At 42.0% G+C, this 23,213-nt stretch overlaps 1 protein-coding gene across 1 annotated transcript in view; it reads right to left on the reverse strand.

Annotated features, from left to right (window-relative positions):
* The window catches only part of LOC137503334 (gastrula zinc finger protein XlCGF57.1-like), a 33,293-nt gene extending 17,509 nt beyond the window's left edge, over positions 1-15,784 (reverse strand). The window contains exons 1-2 of the mRNA XM_068230890.1: positions 15,601-15,784; positions 14,710-15,432 (exon numbers count right to left, since the gene is read on the reverse strand). Coding sequence (XP_068086991.1) covers positions 14,710-15,432; positions 15,601-15,784 — 907 coding nt within the window. The remainder of the gene's footprint in view (positions 1-14,709; positions 15,433-15,600) is intronic.
* Positions 15,785-23,213: the final 7,429 nt, after the last annotated feature.

Genomic DNA, 23,213 nt, shown 5'->3' on the forward strand with positions numbered 1-23,213 from the left:
CATATGACACTCCATTTTCAAAAGAGCGATCCGCTCTCAAAATTTAAGCCTCTCAAAGGCCACACCAAACTCTACCTTCAAGCTGTCCACTAAGGACGTATTCACAGGGGTAAAATACCCAACCTACTGAGGTCTATTACATGAAAAGAAGGTTGATTACCTGACCTCTAAAATAACAATTTGAGAGGAGGCTAACCGCACTCCTGATACACTTTGTTTAAGACCTACTTGGCACTAGGCCGTTAATACAAGGGCTAATCCCATACTACAGAGGTGACTTAAGAAAATAACAATTTACATTACATCACGGAAGAATGGGTTTGAGAAAATAAGTTCACCTCAAAACAATATGAGTGGGAACTCGAGAGGGTTAGCACTCTCTATCCCAGTATGTAGTTTAGAAGATAGGATAGGTACCAGTAGTCTTTACATTTTAAAGGAAGGTTACATGGTGGAAGGCCTAGAACCCGCCCCGAAAGTTAAACTGCTGAGCAAGCAAAGAAAGAAGTTATTACTTGGCCATTACCTGGTTGTAGACGCCGCCGAAGAAAGAGGCGCTTCCCGCCTCCTGCTATGTACTTAATACACTGAAAGATGGAAAAGAAGTGGCCCCGAGACCCTAAAATCAGCAGTTTATATCCTCTCGCGGAAGATTCTAGGCGTTAGGGGAAAGAAAACACCCTCCCACAAAATTTTTATTGGCTAGGGAAAAGAAACCCCTACATAGAGGAAGAAGAAACACATTATTGGTGGAAAAATTAATTAAAGAAATTCGGGATTGGCTAGATCCAAAATAAGGGGAAAAAGAGGGGTATACAGCCAACTTAAACAATGACAGAAAGAAATTTAACAAAGAACAAACTCTTGAAATAAAAATTTCTCCAACAAAATAGTTCTTTGACTCCGCACTAGGTCGCACTATTGTTGATCTTCAGTAGTGTCCTCTAGAAGAGAAAGTTCACACTTCTTACTTCAAGCGAAACAAAAACACATCAAAAATGACACAGTTCACAAACTCAAAAATTTCCAGGTAGTGACATCTTCTGAGAAATTAGTAGATTAATAGTGTAGATAAAAGTTCAGACTTCCTCCAGAAGAGGAGTTTCAACTGGCGCAACTTTTAAATAAACCGAGTAGAGGTGTACCGCGAGGTACAGACCTCCCCCCCCAAAAGTTCCTCCAGGGGTGACACATGAAATCAGTTTGAAACAAGTTCCAAGTTATAAGGTGAATATGAAAATAGATTACAAGATTTTCAGAATGTTGTGTGATTCAGTTTCACAATTTGTTGTTGCAGGTGAAGCAAAGTCTTTCAGTTTGTAGAAGTTGAATTTTTGAAGATAAACTTTTAATACTTGAAAGTGATGAAAAATTTGGCAATGTCCACCAAATATTGTTGTTGGATTCCCAAGTGTAATCATTACTTATAGTAACTGTTCATGTAGTTGATGTCGATGAAGTGAGGTGGCCAGACCGGCCGTTGCAGCTTGCGTCCAAAGGAGGCCGCTCGGACCCCTCAAGTACCCTGAGATACCGCTCGCCCGCACTATGAGGGGAGCAGAGGAGTTGAAACACGCCGCGCCCGCGGTGAACATATACAGGCTGCGGGCAAGTAGCAGGTCGTGCGCCGCACATCAGCCTTGGCCGGGAGGAGAGCTCCGGCTCGCCGGGCACATGTCGTCTTCGCTGGAGAGGAGGGGGCCCATCCCCTCCCCAGTTGCTGCACGGCGCTGCGTGGCTGCGGGGGCACTGAAACATTAAAGCTAGGCGGCAGAATGGTGTTGGACCATCATGTTTCTTTGAGGGCACAGGCTTGTAGAGAGATTGAGGGGCCAGCGGCGTGCAGATATTCATGGTATTCATAAAGCCACTGTGTAGAGCGGAGCAGGAGACGGGAGCGTGGTAATGGCCGTGGCAAGGACAGGATGGCAGTTTAATGGGTCGGGGCAGGTTTCACAAACATGCTTACATAAGAAACAAAATCCTATAGAAGGGGCAGAATGCCTAGAAATTGAAAACTCAAAAAAAAAATATAACCTTCATATTCCTTTCAAAATAATATGAAGCAAGTTAACACGTAAATTACACCGGTTTCACCTGTGACAGGTGAACCCTAAATATCCTCTCGGTGGCTGGATTGCTAACTAACAACGTAACTGGCGTAAGAAAATCGAGAATGATACAAGGCCCATGAAATCTGGGGGCAAGCTTGCCCGCGGGAACAAAATTCTTGACCATTACTTGGTCGCCTACCTTCAAAGGGGTGGGTCTCCGTCCACGACCATACCTTTCCCTAACCTTTTCATGAGACACTTTAAGATTGGCTTTAGCCTTCTTCCAAAGATTTTTAATGCTGTCCGGATCTATTGTCTCGGGTAGAATGTCATTCAGAGACCAGAGGTTAGAGAGCGGCGAGTTGGGAACAAACTTAAACATCAAAGAAGCTGGAGTAAACTTGTGAGATTCATGAACCGCCGAATTCAAAGCAAAAGCTATCCAATGCAGGGACGTGTCCCACCTGGAAGGATCTTCATGATGATAGGCAATGAGTGCGGACCTGAAATTACGGTTAACCCGTTCAGCCAGAGATGGTTGAGGGTAATAAGCAGAAGTAGTTACATGAGAGATGGACAAGTCAAAACAGAATTTACGAAATAAATTTGATGTGAACGCCTTAGCATTATCAGATACAATATATTGACACGGACCAAAAGAAGCAAAAATAGAATTTAAGCAGGTAATGGTAGACTGAGCGGTAGCCAGTTTAGTCGGAAATAACCAAGAAAATCTTGTAAAACCATCTACACATACAAAGATGAACTTATTAGCATTACCCTTTGACTGGGGGAAGGGTCCTACATAATCGATATACAGGCGTTCCATGGGGCGCGACGCTTGATGCGAAGACAAAAGGCCTACCTTGGTGGACATGGTGGGTTTACTAAGCAAACAAGATTTACAAGCTTTTACAAGTTCACGGATTTCACCGTCCATACCTTTCCAGATGAACATTTCACGAATCTTTTCACGAGTTTTAAAGATACCCAGGTGCCCCCCCAATGGGGTCTCATGATAGTATTTGAAGATCATAGGCACAAGAACCGCTGGAACGACAACCTTCATCATCTTATCATGCCTCGATGGGCAACATAAAACACCATTCCTCAGAACATAAGGGATAACATGTTCCCCAGAAGAAAGGGTTTCCATTATCGGAGCCAGCGTCGGATCTTCACGTTGGTATTTCTCGATATCCCTAAAAAGCATGGGGGCATCTGTTAAGATGGCATTAACCTCAGATAGTATGGACTCGGGAGGTGATGAACTGTCGGCCGGTTCCTGGGTCTCGACGTCGTTAGAAAACATACGGCTGAGTCCATCAGCCACAACATTTTCAGTACCTCTGATATGCCGTACATCGAATTGGAAGGCAGAAATACGGATGGCCCAACGGGCTATACGACCTGTACGACGCGGCCTACCTAAGACCCAGCTTAAGGCTTGATTATCTGTCTCCAGATCGAATTTGACGTGTTCCAGATAGAGACGGAACTTTTCTAAGGCGAATAAGACTGCCAAACCTTCGAGCTCATATATGGAGTACTTTGCTTCTTGAGCTGACAATGTCCTAGACACATAGGCGATGGGTCGCCTCCCTCGTTCAGTCTCTTGAAGAAGGACTGCAGCTACCGCCGACGACGACGCGTCGGTTTGGACGATGAATTTCTTCGAGAAATCAGGCATAGCAAGTACAGGGGCATTACAGAGAGCTAATTTAAGGTCTTCAAAAGCGGCTTGTTGAGAAGGTCCCCACTCAAATTTGATGCCTTTCCTACGTAGAAGGTTTAGGGGCGCCGCTCTATTAGCAAAATTAGGAATGAACTTCCTGAAGAAATTCACCATACCGATGAACCTGGCGATACCTTTAATGTCCTTGGGAGGTTTAAAATCACGGATGGCCTGTGTTCTAGAATGATCGACTGCTACTCCTTCGGGTGACACAATATGCCCTAGGAATGACATAGAGGGCTTAGCAAAGGCAACCTTGGACAACTTAACAGTTAACCCAGCCTTACGAAGGCGATCGAGAACTTCTCGCAGATGATCTAGATGTTCTTCAAAAGTCTCTGAAAATACGACGACATCATCTAAGTAGTGATATAAGTACTCGAATTTGATGTCGGAGAAGACCCTATCTAGCAGCCTAGTGAGTACAGCTGCTCCCGTAGGGAGCCCGAAAGGCACGCGGTTGTATTCATATAAATTCCAGTCCGTGGCAAACGCTGTAAGATGTTTAGACTCTTCGGCAAGGGGAATTTGATTATAGGCCTGATTTAAATCCAAGATGGTGAAGAACTTGGCCTTACGAAACCATGAAAAACAAGAATGAAGGTCGGGAAGGGGCACAGATTGCAACACCACCTTCCGATTGAGAGCCCTGTAATCAATGACAGGCCTGAAGCCTCCTTGGGGTTTCGGGACTAGAAAAATAGGCGAAGAATACGCTGACTTAGAGGGCCTAATAATACCATCCTTCAACATCTGATCGATGATTTCTTTCAGAGCTTTCATTTTAGGAGGAGACAGCCTATAAGGTGGAAAGCGAACAGGAATCGAATCCGTGACCTCAATTTTGTATTCAATAAGGTCAGTAACACCAAGAGTATCAGAGAACACCTCGGGAAACGACTGACACAATTTGCGAATACTATCAGCCTGCTCCTCAGGTAGATGTCTAAGGTCTAACAACATCTCATCCTGGGTAGGCGAAATAGATGAACATGATGCAGAATTACACTTTAATAGAGGGATTTTACAATTAGAGGCAAATTTGAATGTGCACGACTTACTCTGAAGATCGAGCACAAGACCAGTGTGCGACATGAAGTCCGCTCCCAGTATGATGGGGCAAGACAAATGCTTGGCCACAAACAATTTGATTTTCCATGTAAATTTAAAAACACGAATTTTGACATGTAAGGAACCTAGAATTTCCAATGGAGATGAATTAGCCGAAACATATTTAACAGGAGATGAGTCATAGTCAGGGAGTTTACAAACAGATTTCAATTTAGAATACCAATCAGCCGAAATAATGGAACAAACACTGCCTGAATCTAAGAGAGCTGTTATAGGCTCGTTATTTAACTCAATCTTAAGAAAAGGAACAGGTGCGGGGGTATCCGCCGCAATCCTAAGACACTCTCTGGGGCATTCAAAAAAAGAATTTGAAGATTGCTCATTCCCTGAATTCTCGACCTTTTTGCCCGGGGCTGAGCCTTGGAAAGCAGAATTAGTCGACTCAGCCGAAGCCGCTAGTCACTTTTTATTATTGGCATAGGTGGAATTTGCACCAGAAGTTGAGCAGGAGGGGGTGCTATTTGAGTTTGGGCAATTCTTGGCGATATGTGAGAAAGCCCCACATTTAAAGCAGCCTTGTGATGAACCAGCTCCATTCCTAGTCCCACTTGGCTTGATTAGTGGACACTTGTTGCGCAGATGGTCAGGCGACCCGCAAGCATAACATTTACGGGGATTGACTGGTCGGCGAGGTGGAGGCCGAGTGTTACTAAAGGAAGGCGGGGGTTCTTTCGCGACACGCAAAGAATCGGCGTATCTAACTCCTTCCGCTGAGACGGCCAATGCTTCAAGTTCAGAAAAAGTTTGCGGGCACGCCGCAAAACACAAGTATGACCTATAAGATGGTGAAATGCCTTCCACAATAGCTTGTACAATTTGGTCCTCAGGAAAGTGCAGAGCAAACACCCTAGTGTAGAATTTGATATCTTGTATGAAATCAGCCAAGTTTTCATCCAAGCGCTGTACACGGTAATAGTACTTCTGAATCAGGGAGGACCTGGCCCTAGCCGGGATGAAGTTAGCTAGCAAATGGGCATGGAAATCCTCAATAGATGATTGCTCGGCAATGGCTCTTACGATTTTATCAGAAAGAATACCAATAGCATACGGATAGATAATTTGCAAAATTTGACATGGCGAAAGAGAAAAAACAAGAGCATGATCCTGAAATTCCACTAGAAATCTTAAAAATGAAATTACATCACTGGTGGTGTTGACGGAAAACTTAGAGATACCTCTAAGCAACATTGCCAATGGATGAGGCAAGCTACTGAACCCAGGTGACATAGTCGTTAAAGGTTTCAATGGCAAAGAAGTTAATTCAGAGCGGATGTTACCCAATGACGCACGGCGTTCAGATTCGTTGTTCGATGGAGCAGAGATAGTTTGAGCAGCAACGGTTATCCTATTGACTTCCCCCTGAGGAGGCTCTTCATCACTACCTACATTCACTGTGGCGGGTTGATCAGTTTTGGGAGGAACTTCGCCGGTTAGCAATTGAGTGACCTTATTAGACAATTCAGAAATAGTTTCAAGGAGCGTATTAGCGTCCTTCCTCTGAACGTCATTCACCTTTAGAGACAACAGATCATTAACTCTATTTGCAAAGTGATACAGCCTGCCTTGCACACGCTTAATTTGATTAGGAGACGGATCGTTTTCATCAAAAAAGCTGACTACAGATGCTAGCCCAGTAATATTCTCGACGATCGTGGAAAGAGAATCATCAATTTCTTTCTCTCCCAAATTGGGGATGGAAATGGGCAAATCAAGGGACTCTCTAAGCTTGTTGGTGTCGATTGCAACCGTGCCTCCAGATTGCACATTTCTGATAGTTAACTCGTATATCAACTCCTCTTTGCGCAAATAGTTAAGGAGGAGAACATCGCGAGGGCCGGGCATGATGACAGAACAATTTTGAAAAACTCAAAAAATTCCAGCAACTGAGAAAATTGTTAGAGTTCGAATCAAAGCAATGTTTAGCCGTCAAAAGGGGCTAAATTGAGACCCATTCAACCACGCTCTGCTACCACTTGTTACCGTGTTTTAGCGGTAGTTATGCGTAAAAGAAGGTGCGGGTGTGAATGGGTTTCAAGCTACGAAATTATAGTGCATGTAAAATTAATTTAAAATTTAACAAAGTTATATTTTCTTTTCCAAAAACAAAGCAATAACAGACATGGCAGGTACAATGTAGCAAAACAAGGGGAGTTACAATATTTACAGGTTTTGGGCTTCACGCCCTGACTTCAGCGATCAGCTCAGTTTTACCACAAACACAAGTTTTAACAGAGGGGCAGAAAACCCCATTCATCCCTAGGAGCCCCTGGCTCCGAATTACACAGAAAAGCCTCCATGAGGCATATGACACTCCATTTTCAAAAGAGCGATCCGCTCTCAAAATTTAAGCCTCTCAAAGGCCACACCAAACTCTACCTTCAAGCTGTCCACTAAGGACGTATTCACAGGGGTAAAATACCCAACCTACTGAGGTCTATTACATGAAAAGAAGGTTGATTACCTGACCTCTAAAATAACAATTTGAGAGGAGGCTAACCGCACTCCTGATACACTTTGTTTAAGACCTACTTGGCACTAGGCCGTTAATACAAGGGCTAATCCCATACTACAGAGGTGACTTAAGAAAATAACAATTTACATTACATCACGGAAGAATGGGTTTGAGAAAATAAGTTCACCTCAAAACAATATGAGTGGGAACTCGAGAGGGTTAGCACTCTCTATCCCAGTATGTAGTTTAGAAGATAGGATAGGTACCAGTAGTCTTTACATTTTAAAGGAAGGTTACATGGTGGAAGGCCTAGAACCCGCCCCGAAAGTTAAACTGCTGAGCAAGCAAAGAAAGAAGTTATTACTTGGCCATTACCTGGTTGTAGACGCCGCCGAAGAAAGAGGCGCTTCCCGCCTCCTGCTATGTACTTAATACACTGAAAGATGGAAAAGAAGTGGCCCCGAGACCCTAAAATCAGCAGTTTATATCCTCTCGCGGAAGATTCTAGGCGTTAGGGGAAAGAAAACACCCTCCCACAAAATTTTTATTGGCTAGGGAAAAGAAACCCCTACATAGAGGAAGAAGAAACACATTATTGGTGGAAAAATTAATTAAAGAAATTCGGGATTGGCTAGATCCAAAATAAGGGGAAAAAGAGGGGTATACAGCCAACTTAAACAATGACAGAAAGAAATTTAACAAAGAACAAACTCTAGAAATAAAAATTTCTCCAACAAAATAGTTCTTTGACTCCGCACTAGGTCGCACTATTGTTGATCTTCAGTAGTGTCCTCTAGAAGAGAAAGTTCACACTTCTTACTTCAAGCGAAACAAAAACACATCAAAAATGACACAGTTCACAAACTCAAAAATTTCCAGGTAGTGACATCTTCTGAGAAATTAGTAGATTAATAGTGTAGATAAAAGTTCAGACTTCCTCCAGAAGAGGAGTTTCAACTGGCGCAACTTTTAAATAAACCGAGTAGAGGTGTACCGCCCGGTACAATCCATATTTTTTTAAGGATGGGACGTTAGATTGAGTGCATTTCTCATAAAATTTGTTCAGACGTAATGAGGAACATGTTTGCAGTATAGCAGTGAAATTTAGAGGAATTTTAAGTGTGTTAATTTGTGAGATTGTATGTCCACAGACGTAGGATCAGTTGAGTATGCAAATTGGAAAGTTCTGGTCAACTTCTAATTTGCACATGTCAGTAATTCCAATATTTACTTATTTATTTATTTATTTGGCGTGTGGCTACATCACTAAAACAAATAATATTTACAAATATTATCTCATACTAATAACAATAATTGATTTCATAACGCTAATAAGTTGAAGACAGGGGAGAGTTCGATTTTAATGTATCTCAGCATAACTAAGATATTTAGCATCTGAGGTTGCCTCAAGACACTTTCCGTGAAGCTAGTTAATCATAAACTTCATATCAAATCTTCGGCCTTCACAAAAGGTCTCATTATTTTATCCAACAATAGGCAGGAACGAATTCAGTCCCTGGAAAACTTTGTGCAATTGCATCTAAAACGAATCTAAAACTCTTATAAGAAAACCCAATACATGGGAGGATCTACTCGATAATTACACAAACAAAATCTGGTAACTCATTTTCGCAAAATTACTCAGGTAAATAATTTCAAATACTTGGGGAAATCATCCAACAATCTGCATTAAATCATGAGGAAAACAGAGAGAGATTTCTATATTACAAGTAGGCCATAGAACCACATGGAAAAGTACGACAAAATATCAGTATCAAGCAACGCTATATTAAAGCATTATAACACCGTAATTAAGCCTCAAACATTACACACGTCAGAAACCTTGATCAGTCGAGAAAGATCATTATCTAAAATGATCGAAAAACAAGATAGGGAAGTCCTCAGGGAAACCATGGCCCAGTATGCATAGGAGTGTGGATGAATAGGAGGTCTCCGGAATTATATCAACATATTGAGGAAATATCAGATACAATCTTTGGAAAATGTGATTGAAGTTTGATTGCCATATTCAAAGAATAGATGATGAAAGACTCACTAAAAAATTTAATAATGCCTCCTCGCTTAAAGTCAGAATAACTGGATAATCGAAATTGAAAAGGACCTTCAAGAAATCAACATACCAGATGAAATTATATGGGACACGGCTAGCTTTAGAACGTTGGTGAACAAACATCATTTTGCTGACAACACAAGATGAGTACACAGTTACACAGAAGGAAGAACAGATGATAAAGAACAAAGAGGGAAGAAACTCTGGCAAGAGAAGAAAGCACAACCATCTGCAAAATAAGTACAATCGCGCTCCTTAGTGGGGCAAAACATTTTGAAATAATAATAATAATAAGTAATGGATTGAGTAATAGTTACCATCCATGTGGTATGCTTTTTTGTGAAGTGTCAGTCTGCGATACATTTGTCACGAGGTGATAGCTCGGGGTTCGGTGTATTGAGGTTTGGGGTCTATGTTGAAGTCAGTGTCATATGCGTCTGGACTATTGTATTTCCAAGTGAAGTGAGAAACTTCGTAACTGTCCTTAACTGTCGGTGGTAGATAAGTTCTATTTGTCCATGTAGTTATGAAACCATGCGACTCAGTTTGTGAGACATGCTCCTAGTAGATTCTCCAGAGGTAATGGTGTAGATAATGCCGAGGTTTCTTTGTAAAAATGCTCGACGGAAAAAATCAGGACAGAGTGTTTTGAAATATGGTAAGGTCCGTGGTTTGAACACGGAGCAGGTTCGTACATTCAGAGGGATTCTTTGTTCATCCAATTACTCCATTAGTACCAGTGAAATGCATATCAAATTCTACAGATCCCATTAGACTTGAAATAATTCGTGATGGCAATAATGTTGACCGATATATTGTGATAATACAAGGATTTGGACGAAGATTTGTGCTGTAGTAAAAGGCCGTCCGTGGCGAGATCGGTTTGCTCACTTGTGTAAGCCAGTGGAGAGCGGCAGGTATAAACCTGTTTGACGAGATAACAGGTGTTCACATTTACATGCGGCGGAACCTCTTAGGAAATAGAGGCCCGTGTTACAACATTATTGATGTTACAATAAATGGGGAGTAATTTGAATTTCAATTCTACTGCATAGGCAAATGACAAGAGTGGATTCTCAGTAACATTCCCGAACACTTGACTATGTATTCTAGTTTCGATGTTTCCATAACACAGTCATAGTTCGTATTGCCACTGAGCGTTTAAATAATTACTTTGGTGTCAGAAGGTTGTCCTTAGATATTAAGATTTCCATTTCTTGATATATTCATAGTGCAGCTAGGTGTTAAGGACTGCCGATGGCGTGTCCTTCAGTGGAAAGCGGGATGGTGGTTGAAGTGCATGGAAGGGATTCTTGGGATTGCTCGCCCATGCTAGGATCGTGAAATTACGTAGCTAGCCAACTGCTCCTAGATGACAGGTTTGTTTGACACAATGAGTCAGTACCACTTAGTATTCCATAGGGTGTAGTAGCACCCTGCCAATAGTCCATGGGATACCCATGATTTTTGCCATGTTGTTTATAAAGGAGTTGTAATATTTTGTGTGTTTATATTTTAGCAGGACTATAAGTGGATGCAGTTGAACTCCGTGACCTAAAATATGTAAGGGTTACACATGAGTCGAGTTTATTTTGGGGTTTGGCTGACGGTTATAACTAAATGTTAACAGAATTTCTTTTCACAGGTTTTCATGATTTTATTCCAATCGCTGACTTCAACCTGATATTTCGGTTCATGAAACATCATTCAGTCAATACAAATAACGCTATTTTATGTTGTATAATATTACGCTATTATTCACTGGCACTTGAAGTCCACTTGTTTTGGAGGGTCACTGTGGTCATCACGCACATTCAATTAACTTCAACGATAGGTCACTTTGGTCACTTTCGACGTTTCTCAGATTCCATTGAGGGTCCAGGTATCTCGTCCTATGCTGATAGACTGTCAGTGGATGGCCTAAATTAAGAAGGTATCGAAAACACTTCCTCATATTTAGACGATCGAGAAATCGGATGCATAACGCACAGTTGTTTATGGAGCTGAGCAGATTGAATCTCATGTTGTTTTCTAGTTAACCTTAAACTAGTTTTCTGTGAATAGCCCTTCAGACTTTTTTGCGGTGGATATTAATTTCAACTCGAAATCGTCCAGCCGCAGCGTTATATTAATATCACTGACCGCAGAACACTGTTTATGGCCATATTTGTTAACAAACCCGCCATCATTCTTCATTGTATTTTATTGAATAAAATAGTTAGATTATGTAGGCTTTTAAATTATGTAGGCCTTCCTTGATACCCCAATAGTCATGTCTGGAAGTGACGAAGAGCCATTAACACCCCCTGAGATACAAGAGTTAACAATTCATGCTGAAGACCTGGAACAGGCAAACACCAGTTTGACATGACGAAAAGGGTTCATTACTCACTATGTCTCTTCAACACTTGCAACGTTGAGATATAAGAGATATTTAGTAACTTCCTTGTGGCCCCGTTAGAGAAAAGAGAGAGGCCAATTAACTGCCCCCAGGTAAACTAAAATAGAGAAAAGTATACTGCAGCTGTCAACATACGAGTCCCTACTTAAAGACGCCCCTCGAGAATTACGTGACATTCATGAATAGCTATGGGCACTGAAGTAGAACTTTCAATTTGCATTCAGAACCGGCTAACAGAAACAATATTATCGTACAAGTGCCGAGGGAGCATGTACAGTTTTGAGCTACTGGTCTACTCATAATTAGAAGAAAACACGACATGTAGGAAACGGGAGCACAGATATGCTGAGGTTTCAGCAACAATTTCTTAAATTGCGTCGTATTATGACTTGATTCGGCACTTGCTAATTCCCTTGAATTGTTTATCCATAAGTCTGAATACTTCTTTCATGCGCTTCTAGTCTTTTACCAGTTTTCTTTGTCATAGGATCCTTCCGTGTTCATCGGAATTAATTCCAGGACGGCTCCCAAACGATTGTTGATAAGCACACTTCTACTTTGGTCCGAAAAATAAAAAGAGTCGTCCATGGTTGAGAACAAGCGGTTGTATATATCTGTGGTTGATGAGGAGATAATTCATGAAATGACCTTTGCTCTTTTCGTACAAGGACCTAGCATTATGTTACCTGAAGATTTTCTCTCAGAGAAAATGGTACAAAAGGATGGACCGCTCCCCGATGTATGTTATGAGGTCGCAGAAAAGGTGCTGTTCTAGCTGAAGAGCTTACTACTTCTCTGCTGTGTGCGATCGCATGCGCCTTGCTACATCTCCGGAATTGGAGGTCTTGTGGAACTCCGGAAACTTGTGTAGTAGTTAGTGGGACGTTAAGCAAAATAACATTGTTATTAAATCACGTGCGGCTTAATCACGACGTGACGTGACACTCGTGCGCCGTATCGCCCGTGTGAACCGACAGCGTGGTGCTGCGTGCGAACGATTTGCCAAGAAACACGGTGGAGTGCGGCATCTCACCAGTGTGGTTTACATATGCGTGGTTAACTTAAATGATTATCTTAACATTTTATCGCACAACAGAGCACTCGTGTGTGTTCTGATCTGAAATGTTGAAGGGAACTTCTTGGCTGTATATTTGTCACAGACATAACACCAGTATAGCTTCTGGCCTGTGTGAGTCCGCATGTGAACTGGTAGGTCGGTTTTCTGGATGAGGGATTTGCAACAGATATTGCGGCAGTGCGCCTTACACCCGTGTGAGTCCGCATACGACGTGCTAGGTGGGATCTCCTGCTGAATACCCTGATTCAAACATTGCATGAGATTGGCTTCTTGCCTGTGCCAGTCAGCATATGAACTACTAGGCTGACTTTGATGCTGAAGAATATGCCACAGATATTGCAGCAATATGGCTTCTCGCCTAAGTGTGTCCGCATGTAATCTCCTAACTCGCGTTTCTGGATGAATGATTTGCCGAACACATTGCAGCAGTGTAGTATATCGCCTGTGAGGGTACGCATGTGACCTGCATAGATGGACTTCTGGCAGAAGAAATTCCCACAGACGTTGCAGGAGTATGGCCTCTCAACTGTGTGTGTCCGTCTGTGACTTGCTTGGACGGATTTACTGCTGAATTACTTGCCACAGACTTTGCAGCATTATTGCTTCTCATCTATGTGTGTCCGCACGTGAATAGCATGGGCGGATTTACTGCCGAATAACTTGCCACAGACATGGCAAGAGTTAGGCTTTCGTCCGTGTGAGAACGCATGTGAATAGCATGGTTGTATTCCCTGCTAAAGGATTCGCCACAGAAAGTCTCGTCTGTATGGGTCCACATATGATGAGATAGAGTGTCTTTCCGGCTGAATGATTTGCCACAGACTTTGCAACAGGATGACTTCCTTTCTGAGTGTGTCCACATATGAACAGTGAGTGTGCTGTTCAGGATGATTGATTTGCCACAAACATTGCAGCTGTTTGGCTTCACGCCTGTATTGTTCCGCATATGATCGGTCAGACTGCCCTTCTTTAAGTATGATTTGCCACAGATATTGCAGCTCTAAGGCTTTTCGCTTGTATGGGTACGCATATGATCGGTCAGACTGCCTTTCTTCATCAATGATTTGCCACAGACATTGCAACTGTATGACTTAACACCTCCATGGGTCCGCATATGATCGGTTAGTTTGCTTCTCATTATGAATGATTTGGCACAGACATTGCAGCTGTATAACTTCTCGCCTGTATGGGTCCACATATGACCGATTAGAATGCTTTTCTACAGACATTGCAGCTGTATAGCTTCTCGCCTGTATGGGTCCACATATGATGAGATAGAGTGTCTTTCCGGCTGAATGATTTGCCACAGACTTTGCATCAGGATGACTTCCTTTCTGAGTGTGTCCACATATGAACAGTGAGTGTGCTGTTCAGGATGAATGATTTGCCACAAACATTGCAGCTGTTTGGCTTCACGCCTGTATTGTTCCGCATATGATCGGTCAGACTGCCCTTCTTTAAGTATGATTTGCCACAGATATTACAGCTCTAAGGCTTTTCGATTGTATGGGTACGCATATGATCGGTCAGACTGCCTTTCTTCATGAATGATTTGCCACAGACATTGCACCTGTATGACTTAACACCTCCATGGGTCCGCATATGATCGGTTAGTTTGCTTCTCATTATGAATGATTTGGCACAGACATTGCAGCTGTATTGCTTCACGCCTGTATGAGTCCGCATATGATCGGTTAGTTTGCCTCTGTTTATGAATGATTTGCCACAGACATTGCAGCTGTAAGGCCTCTCGCCTGTATGAGTCCGCATATGATCGGTTAGTTTGCCTCTCTGTATGAATGATTTGCCGCAGACACGGCAGCTGTATGGCTTCTCAACTGTATGGGTCCACATATGTTCAGTGAGACTGGGTTTGTTCCCGAATGATTTGCCACAGACATTGCACCTGTATGGCTTCTCGCCTGTATGAGTCCGCAGATGACCGGTTAGATTGCCTTTCAGAATGAACGATTTGCCACAGACGCCGCAGCTGTATGGCCTCTCACCTGTATGGGTCCGCACATGTTCGTTTAGATTGCCTTTCTGTGTGAATGATTTGCTACAGACATGGCAGCTGTATGGCTTCTCACCTGTATGGGTCCGCATATGATCCGTCAGTTTACCTTTCTGTATGAATGATTTGCCACAGACGCCGCAATTGTATGGCTTCTCACCTGTATGGGTCCGCATATGTTTGGTTAGATTGCCTTTCTGTATGAATGATTTGTTACAGACATTGCATCTGTATGGCTTCTCGCTTGTATGAGTCCGCATATGATCGGTTAGTTTGCCTTTCTGTGTGAATGATTTGCTACAGACATGGCAGCTGAATGGCTTCTCACCTGTATGGGTCCACATATGTTCGGTCAGACTGCCTTTCTTCCCGAATGATTTGCCACAGACATTGCAACTGTATGGCTTCTCGCCTGTATGGGTCCGCATATGATCCGTTAGTTTACTTTTCTGTATGAATGATTTGCCACAGACGCCGCAACTGTATGGCCTCTCCCCTGTATGGATCAACATATGTTCGGTCAAACCGCCTTTCTTCCCGAATAATTTGCCACAGACATTGCAACTGTAAGGCTTCTCGCCTGTATGGGTCCGCATATGATCCGTTAGTTTACCTTTCATTATGAATGATTTGCCACAGACGCCGCAACTGTATGGCCTCTCACCTGTATGGGTCCGCACATGTTCGGTTAGATTGCCTTTCTGTATGAATGATTTGCTACAGACATGGCAGCTGAATGGCTTCTCGCCTGTATGGGTCCTCATATGTTTGGTTAGATTGCCTTTCTGTATGAATGATTTGTTACAGATATTGCAGCGGTATGGCTTCTCGCCTGTGTGAGACCGCATAACGTCCGGCCTTTTCCCGAAATTTTTATGAGATACTGAGCATTCGTTTATAATCGCACCTGTATGCAATCGAGTGTCCTCTGTTAGCATCTTCCTCTTTGTAAAGCATTTATCAGATAATACACACACTTGGAGCGGGTGGATCCTGAGGTGTTCCGACAGGCTGCTTCGGCTACATAACACCTTTCCGCAGTGATCGCACTTGAAGGGTCGATCTTCCTTGTGTCTCTTCAGATGTCGCAAGAGGTCCAACTTCCCAGCCAGAATGTCACTGCACACACTACACCTAAAACTAGCTGATCCGCCTTCCGGAGGTTGATGATCTCTATAGCTCACCTCGGGTCTCGATCTAGAGTGACAAATTAAAACCATGTGACCAATAGTTCAACAGCCAACTCCACTACAACTCTCACAAAGGGGATTTGCTACTGGACATTCCAATCACTGATATCCAGTGCAGAGAGCTCGTTACTGATAAACATTACATTCCTGAGAGTAACCATTATCTGAGGTTAAAATTCAAACCTCTCACTTGTAACGAGAATGTGTTGCGTCTTTTCTTAATCACAATATCACGCGCAAGAAACTTGTCACGGTTTAGAAATGTACGAGTTAATAGACCTCATTTGAAGAAAGCATGAGAAGTGGTCCAGCCTAAAAGTTTAAATACTCATACAAGCTCTTTAATCCAGCACATATTATTCTACCGAAATCCGTAGTCTGTTCTCCTACATAAAGAACGGCATATGCTTTGGAGTTTTGATCTTGTTGAACCACTCTGCGCTTTGCCGCAGGCAAGTAATAATTTTTGTAAAGGACCTTGTTCTTGAGGTTGTTTGAGAGAATGTCTGTGTTGTAGATATTAATAAAGTTGAGAACGTTTGCCGATATTCAGCAAGATCTGTTGAAACATGGCTAATCTTTTATGAATGTTATTTTGTCACACAAATATACATATTGTATTTGTACATTGTAATCATATCACTATAGCATTTTATTATGTCACTGTGTCGCTTTTCCGAAATATGTATCTTTGATGTGCAATCAAACATAGCCAACTTATATATAGGACGGTAGGTTTATACAAGGACGTTCATAATTACTACCATGTTCTACATCACTCTACGCCTTAATTGCTGTATTTAACACGGAAACCATTAATACTGATGAAATCCTGGAAAAGCTGAAATATAACAAGTATACGACGGCTCTCTCCCTAGCATTGATACTGTCTTTTCTCCTCAAGACACTGCTGTTATAGACATTATGAAGGCAACACAGAATATGGCTTTGGTGGTAGCGTTTTATTACAATGTTCTAATATCCTGATTTTGAATCCAAACGCAACCTATCATGCCCTTGAATATTCTTACAAGTATTACTTTAACAATACGGATAGAAGGAGCATGAAAATCAAGGCTTGAGCCAAAATTCGAGATGACAAGACGTTGAATTGCACTGTAGTGGATATTGCTGCTATGTAAAGGAAGGAATGTTATTCTATTTATTTCAAAAGATCACGGGCAACGTGATTATTTTTAGTGGATTGATAACATAGTTGGATAGCATCCAATTCTGTGCCTGTCTCCCCACCACAGAGTAGTTCTACATATTCTACGGAAGAACGGTTATAGGTGAGATCCGCTTAGAACTGCCACATGGGAAATTCGATCACGCAGGCTAAAATATATCGTAACATGAACAGGTACTTTCCAATTCATGCTGTATGAAATGAATTCACATGGCCCAGTCGAATGCATGACTGGCTCACAAGCCAAGTAATGGGAGGCTCGACCATGTATTGTTACTGCACTCTTTGGAGAAAATAAGTGGACAAATGAAAGGGGGACATTGATTCCAGATATGACAGACTAAATCTCTTGATCATCAAACAAGATATTGATGTTGACACCACTAGACAACAGGGGGCAGAAAATACGACACTGGATTGTATGTCATGCGTTCTGTGGCATATCACGCCAGGCAAAGGTGCAAACGTCTGTAACCCTTCTTCTTTACGTGAATACGTGATCCTTGTGACAAGTAATTTATCAGGTTCACAATTAGTTTTCAGTAAAATAATGTTTCATTTTGCATTGATAAATATTCTATACGAACCAGCTATATTGCTGTAACTCGTGGCGCGTCCCAGGTGACGGATACGGGTTCCCCGCTGGCCTGCCGATGAACTTGAGCAAAATATAAAAGCTCTCGCGTACCAAACATGTACAAAGTCTTTAATGGCAACTTTGGAGGAGATGGAGACATTCAGTAGGGACCAGGTGGCGGAAGAGGTACACTAAATTTCTGGAAGTTAATGCAGAAAAGAGGGTAGCGTTTCTTCTCTAGAGGAGTGGCTGCAAAATGCATCTGTTCTCCATGTCCGGAGCTGCGTTACTCCCTTCTGTCATGAGCTCTAAAATGCTCAAGACAAGCCGGCCGTAAAATAATACCGTTATATCATTACAGAAATATTTCTCATGGTATCGGAGCCAAGGTTAGTGCAGTCCCTGGAAGGGACGCGCATTGGCAGGGCCCAGTCAGCATGAAAAGTATGCTAGGGTTACCGTCGCACGGGCTGTGACGGCTAACCATGCTAGTACACCCATTTTGTATCCCATCATTGAATTATGCCTGGATGAAGTAGCGAATAAGACTCTGCACTTGAGAGAAGGCTTGTAGGCATCTGAGAGGTGCGGAAAAAAAGATGGAATGGAGAAAAGTCATGAGAAAAGAGGTGTGGTTACTAACTGGTGTACAACAGAAACCGAAGGACAGTTCATGGTGTTGACATTGTCATATCAGCTAAATTTGACGGTTCAGTCTCCGAGGTGTAATAGTTTGACAATCGCTTGATGTAACTCGCCCGCACTGGGGAAAGAAGGAAATTCCAATTTTTCACAGCAACGCTCCACAAACTGACGTGCTCATGGAAACCAAAGATGCGTTCTGGGCACTGCCTGACAAGAAGACCGCTGACTATCTTATCGCTGCCGCTGATCTGAATGGACGTGTCGGACCGAGGAAAGAAGAACAAACAGTCCATGCCGTTCATGGACTAGCGAAAAGAACGAAGATGCCCAACAAATTCGCGATTATGCAGAAACTGATCATCGCAAATACACGGTTCAAAAAGAGTGATATTCATCTACTCAGTACTACAGTGGCTCCCATTCAATTCGCATTGACTACATCCTTGTGAGAGAGTGAAATCTCGAAGATGTTCTAGAGATAACAATTGTCCCTTATTAAATCCTTGCGATGCAAAACCGACCAGTCATCTAGGCTGCGGATAAAGTCACCAAGAGCCCAATACTTCTCAGGAAATAGACAAATTTGGATCAAATGGTTGCCCCTGAAGAAGGAGACTAACGTCGTTGCAGAAGTTACAGAGTCACAAATCACCATAGTTGAAGTGAGCCGGACTAAACTGAAAGACGCCTTTCGCTCTATTCCTGGAACAATTAAGTCAGGGCGACGACAACGAAGGATTAAACATGACATATGGCTAAGGAATGAAGATGTTAAATATGCAGTACGGTTGAAGAAGCTGCTGTACCACAAGTTTCTTGTTTGTTGGAATGCCTACGAGGCTGCCACTCGTAAAATGAAGGAGGTATTTGCCGTAACATAATCAAACCGGTAGGCAGGACTATATGTGAAACATGACATGCGCGAATTCGAGCGGAATTTTTAACGGCTAGTCCAATCGAGCCAACGTAAAACGTCAGAAGTCCAAAGTTTTTACGGCATCAATGAGGAAACAGACGATTTGCTACTGGACAGGCGGGAAGCGCGAGTACACTGGCGGAACTATTTTGAGTAAATTTCAATCATGGAATTTCCGTATCTACCAATCCTAATCACCTCCGCTGTTGAAGGTCCAACGTAGGAAAATGACGTCACCAAAGTCCAGGCTATGCTGAAGGAAATGACATCAGGGAAAGCCATCTGTCCCGATTATCTTCCAGCAGAGTTTTGTTTCTCTCAATGGGGGGATGCAGCAGTGTGGCTAAAGCAAGCTTTTCAGCCATACCATCAAAGAAGTTCATAAACAAACAGACTGACGACGGAGTATCAATTCAGAAATAAGGGAAGCCCTGGCGATTTTTCTAATCACGGCCCGAACATACTTCTGAGCCTCGCAACGAGAGACTTAGAACAAATCTTCGACAAAAGGATTAGCGATTTAGCCAAACATACAACAAGCCAAGCTGGATTTGTGTAAAATTGTGGCGCAATAGGAGAAACCCATGCTGCCGGACTATTACTTGAGAAACACTGTGAAAAGAATAAGAGGCTTCATCACAAATTTCTGGACCCTTAGAAGCCCTTCCATCGGGTACTACATGACCTAATCAGTCAGCCCTACAAGTACATGGCATTCCAGAGCACCTTGCTGAGAGGGTATAATTGCTCTACAAAGAACAAATGAGTTGTGTTCAAGCTGCCGCAGGAGCGTCTGATGACTTCCGCATAACTGTAGGAGTCCATCAAGACCCCGGCTTATCACCACTGCAGCTTATTCTTGTGATGGACATAATTACCACAAACCTGCGCAGTTCAATACCATGGACACTTCTCTAAGCAAATGATATCATTTGGCTGAAGAGAATAAGCTAGACCTGCAGCGTCAAACAGAAGACTGGAACAATCGACTAGCGCAATAAGCCCCGCGCCTATACAAGAACAAGACAGAATACATTGCATTACATCGTCGAGAAGTTGGAACCATGCATGTTGACGTTGAAGATATAGCACTAGTAGAGATATTTAAGTATATTGGCTCCACAATCTATGATTATGGCCGACTTACTGATGAAGTCAACTTAAGGATATACAAAGCCTGACTGAAGTGAAGAATGACAACAGGCACCCTTTCGAACTTTGGACGAAGGGCCATCTCTAAACTAAGTTCTACCGAACTGATATCTGTCCTATCGATATCCATCCTGTCGTTTTCTACGGCAACGAATGCTGCCCAGCTCTAGAGGTAGAACGCCAAATAAGCATCATGGATACGAAGTTGCTTAGGTGGAAGGCTGGCATAACTAGACTAGATCACATTTCAAATGATGTTATTAGAAAACGTTTTGGCATTGCAGCGATCCAGAAGAAAATTGGGGAAAGGCGTGTGCGCTGGTTTGGGCAAGTGTTGCGAGTAGAGGACGATACATTGGGAAAGTCAGAGTATTACACAGAAAGTCGGTGAAAAGAGGCGCTAGGGACGAACCAAACAGCATAGACTGATAAAGTGCACAACGGCCTGAAAGTTGGAAGACTACAAGCAGACATGGCCCGAGACCGAACTAACTGGATTCAATGAACCACAACACCAGACCCTGCCACCAGATGCAGACTGACGAATATTCTGTTACAAAAATGGAATGCAAAGGATATTTTACACATCCTAACATTCAAATTAGTTTATTGTATGTTCAAATTTTCTCCCCTAAAGCCTATGTCCGATATCTATAAAAACTTATTATCACAAAATATTGTTTGAATGGCTGAAAGCTTCTCGATTTCGTGTTTAAGTGACTCCTATAAATGCATTGTGAAGAAAAATGTATAACTCAACAAAATAAAAAATGGGTATATCTGTGTTAAATGGGAAGGACAGTTTGAATATCCGGTGAAATTCTATGAGTACTGTGCCGTTACATTGTAAAACACCACAACAACAACCATAACGGCCAGCCCAAGGTATGAACTAGCATTTACACAACTGCACCAGTTCGTAAGAAATAAGTGGAAGCTTAATCAGACACTATACACTCCTTCCAACAACAAGATAACAAGAAAAACTTACCTTAACAAGTGGAGAAATGTCACAACAAACCGTGGATAATTTAAATTAACCCCTGTACTGGACATCAGAACACCAAAAAGTGAAAGAAAGAACAACAACATACCTTTAAGAAGGTAAAATAATTTAATCTTGATACCCAAAGTAGAACAACCTTTTTTTTAAATATAAAAATAAAATTAAATAAAACCGTCCACAGAAGAGAAAAACTAACAATAATATAAAGTAATTAACAACTGAGGAAAACTCCTGAAAAACTGAGGTCGGCCAACCAGAAATAAGTGTAAAAGGTACATGACTACATGATAATTACTTTAAGTGAGTAGTGCCTTTGGGGTGCTTTACAAAGGGTGACCTTCAAAGTACAAGTTTTCTCTTCATTTACTCTTACTTTCATTTAACTTATTATATTCGTCCGGATAGTGTGATCATGGAGCTTTCGCAAGGGGATCAGGGTAATTACGTCTCGAGTGACATAAACACAAGTAGAATAAACAGACGTTAAGACAGCCGAACAAACACAAACCGGGAAAATATCAAATCAAGAAAGTTTGGATAAAGTGTTAAAGTCACACAGACACCAAAATAAAATATTTACAAAAGCGACAGAATCCCAAAAACAACCACTACCATCACTAAAGAGTAGCTATAGTAACCAACATTCGCCATCAAGAGTTGGCAATGACCAATCACAAAGCATAAGCATAACAATGGTCGAAACATAAGGAACCCGGAAATTCCAAAACTCATTCATTTTCATTTTACAAGAAAAAATAAAAGGAAAAGAAGGAATAAAATTAAAAGAGACCCAAACTAAATTTCTGATACCCTGGAGAAAACTCACATGGTCCTAAAACCTTTCCAAGAGGTAGAGTTCCTTTGAAGTACATATAGAGGAGATACACCTTATCTCCCAAAACTCCACATTAATAATAATCATAACTTTTCATTATTTCCCAAACTAGATGAAACGTAATACACCTTCATACCACACATATCCAGATCATTAGGATATGTATACTATATATATATATATATAAATAAATTTTTACAGAGGAAACCCGAAAAACTTGAACAGTTACTGCCTTTTAAATTTTTGAACCAACAACTAGCATTATGGCTTTTTCAAAGGTCTTAAACACACGAAAGTTCTAGAAGAGGGCATGTTTTCCAAAACATCATTCCGGTCTCCGGCGACTGAGTTCAATTTAAATGAAGAAGAAACTTACAGTTGCAGAATCAGGCTTGTAGTAACATCAAAGCGTCAGTTGCTCCATACTCACGTAATGATATCACAAAATATTGCATTTACTGCAGAAAGGAGGACGGTCTTCAAAATTTAAAAATTAAACCTTTAGAATGGCTGAAAGCCATCGCACTAATATATTATGTCGGATCCATAATGTGCGCTAAGGCCAAAAGCCGGAGCGAGTGAGTAGCATGTCCTTTCTCCATCATGGTCAAGCTTCTTCTCATTTCATAATGGCCGATTACTCCCGCTGGAAGAGAGCAGTTCAAAAAGATGGCGAGGAGCTCCCTGATTGGTCGGAGGCGAGGTCCCGTTTCGACCACAAAATAACAGATGCCTGCACACAGCAGAATGAGAGTTAAGTATCGAGA

Source organism: Anabrus simplex, chromosome X (genome assembly GCF_040414725.1).
Source record: "Anabrus simplex isolate iqAnaSimp1 chromosome X, ASM4041472v1, whole genome shotgun sequence".
Taxonomy (NCBI): domain Eukaryota; kingdom Metazoa; phylum Arthropoda; class Insecta; order Orthoptera; family Tettigoniidae; genus Anabrus; species Anabrus simplex.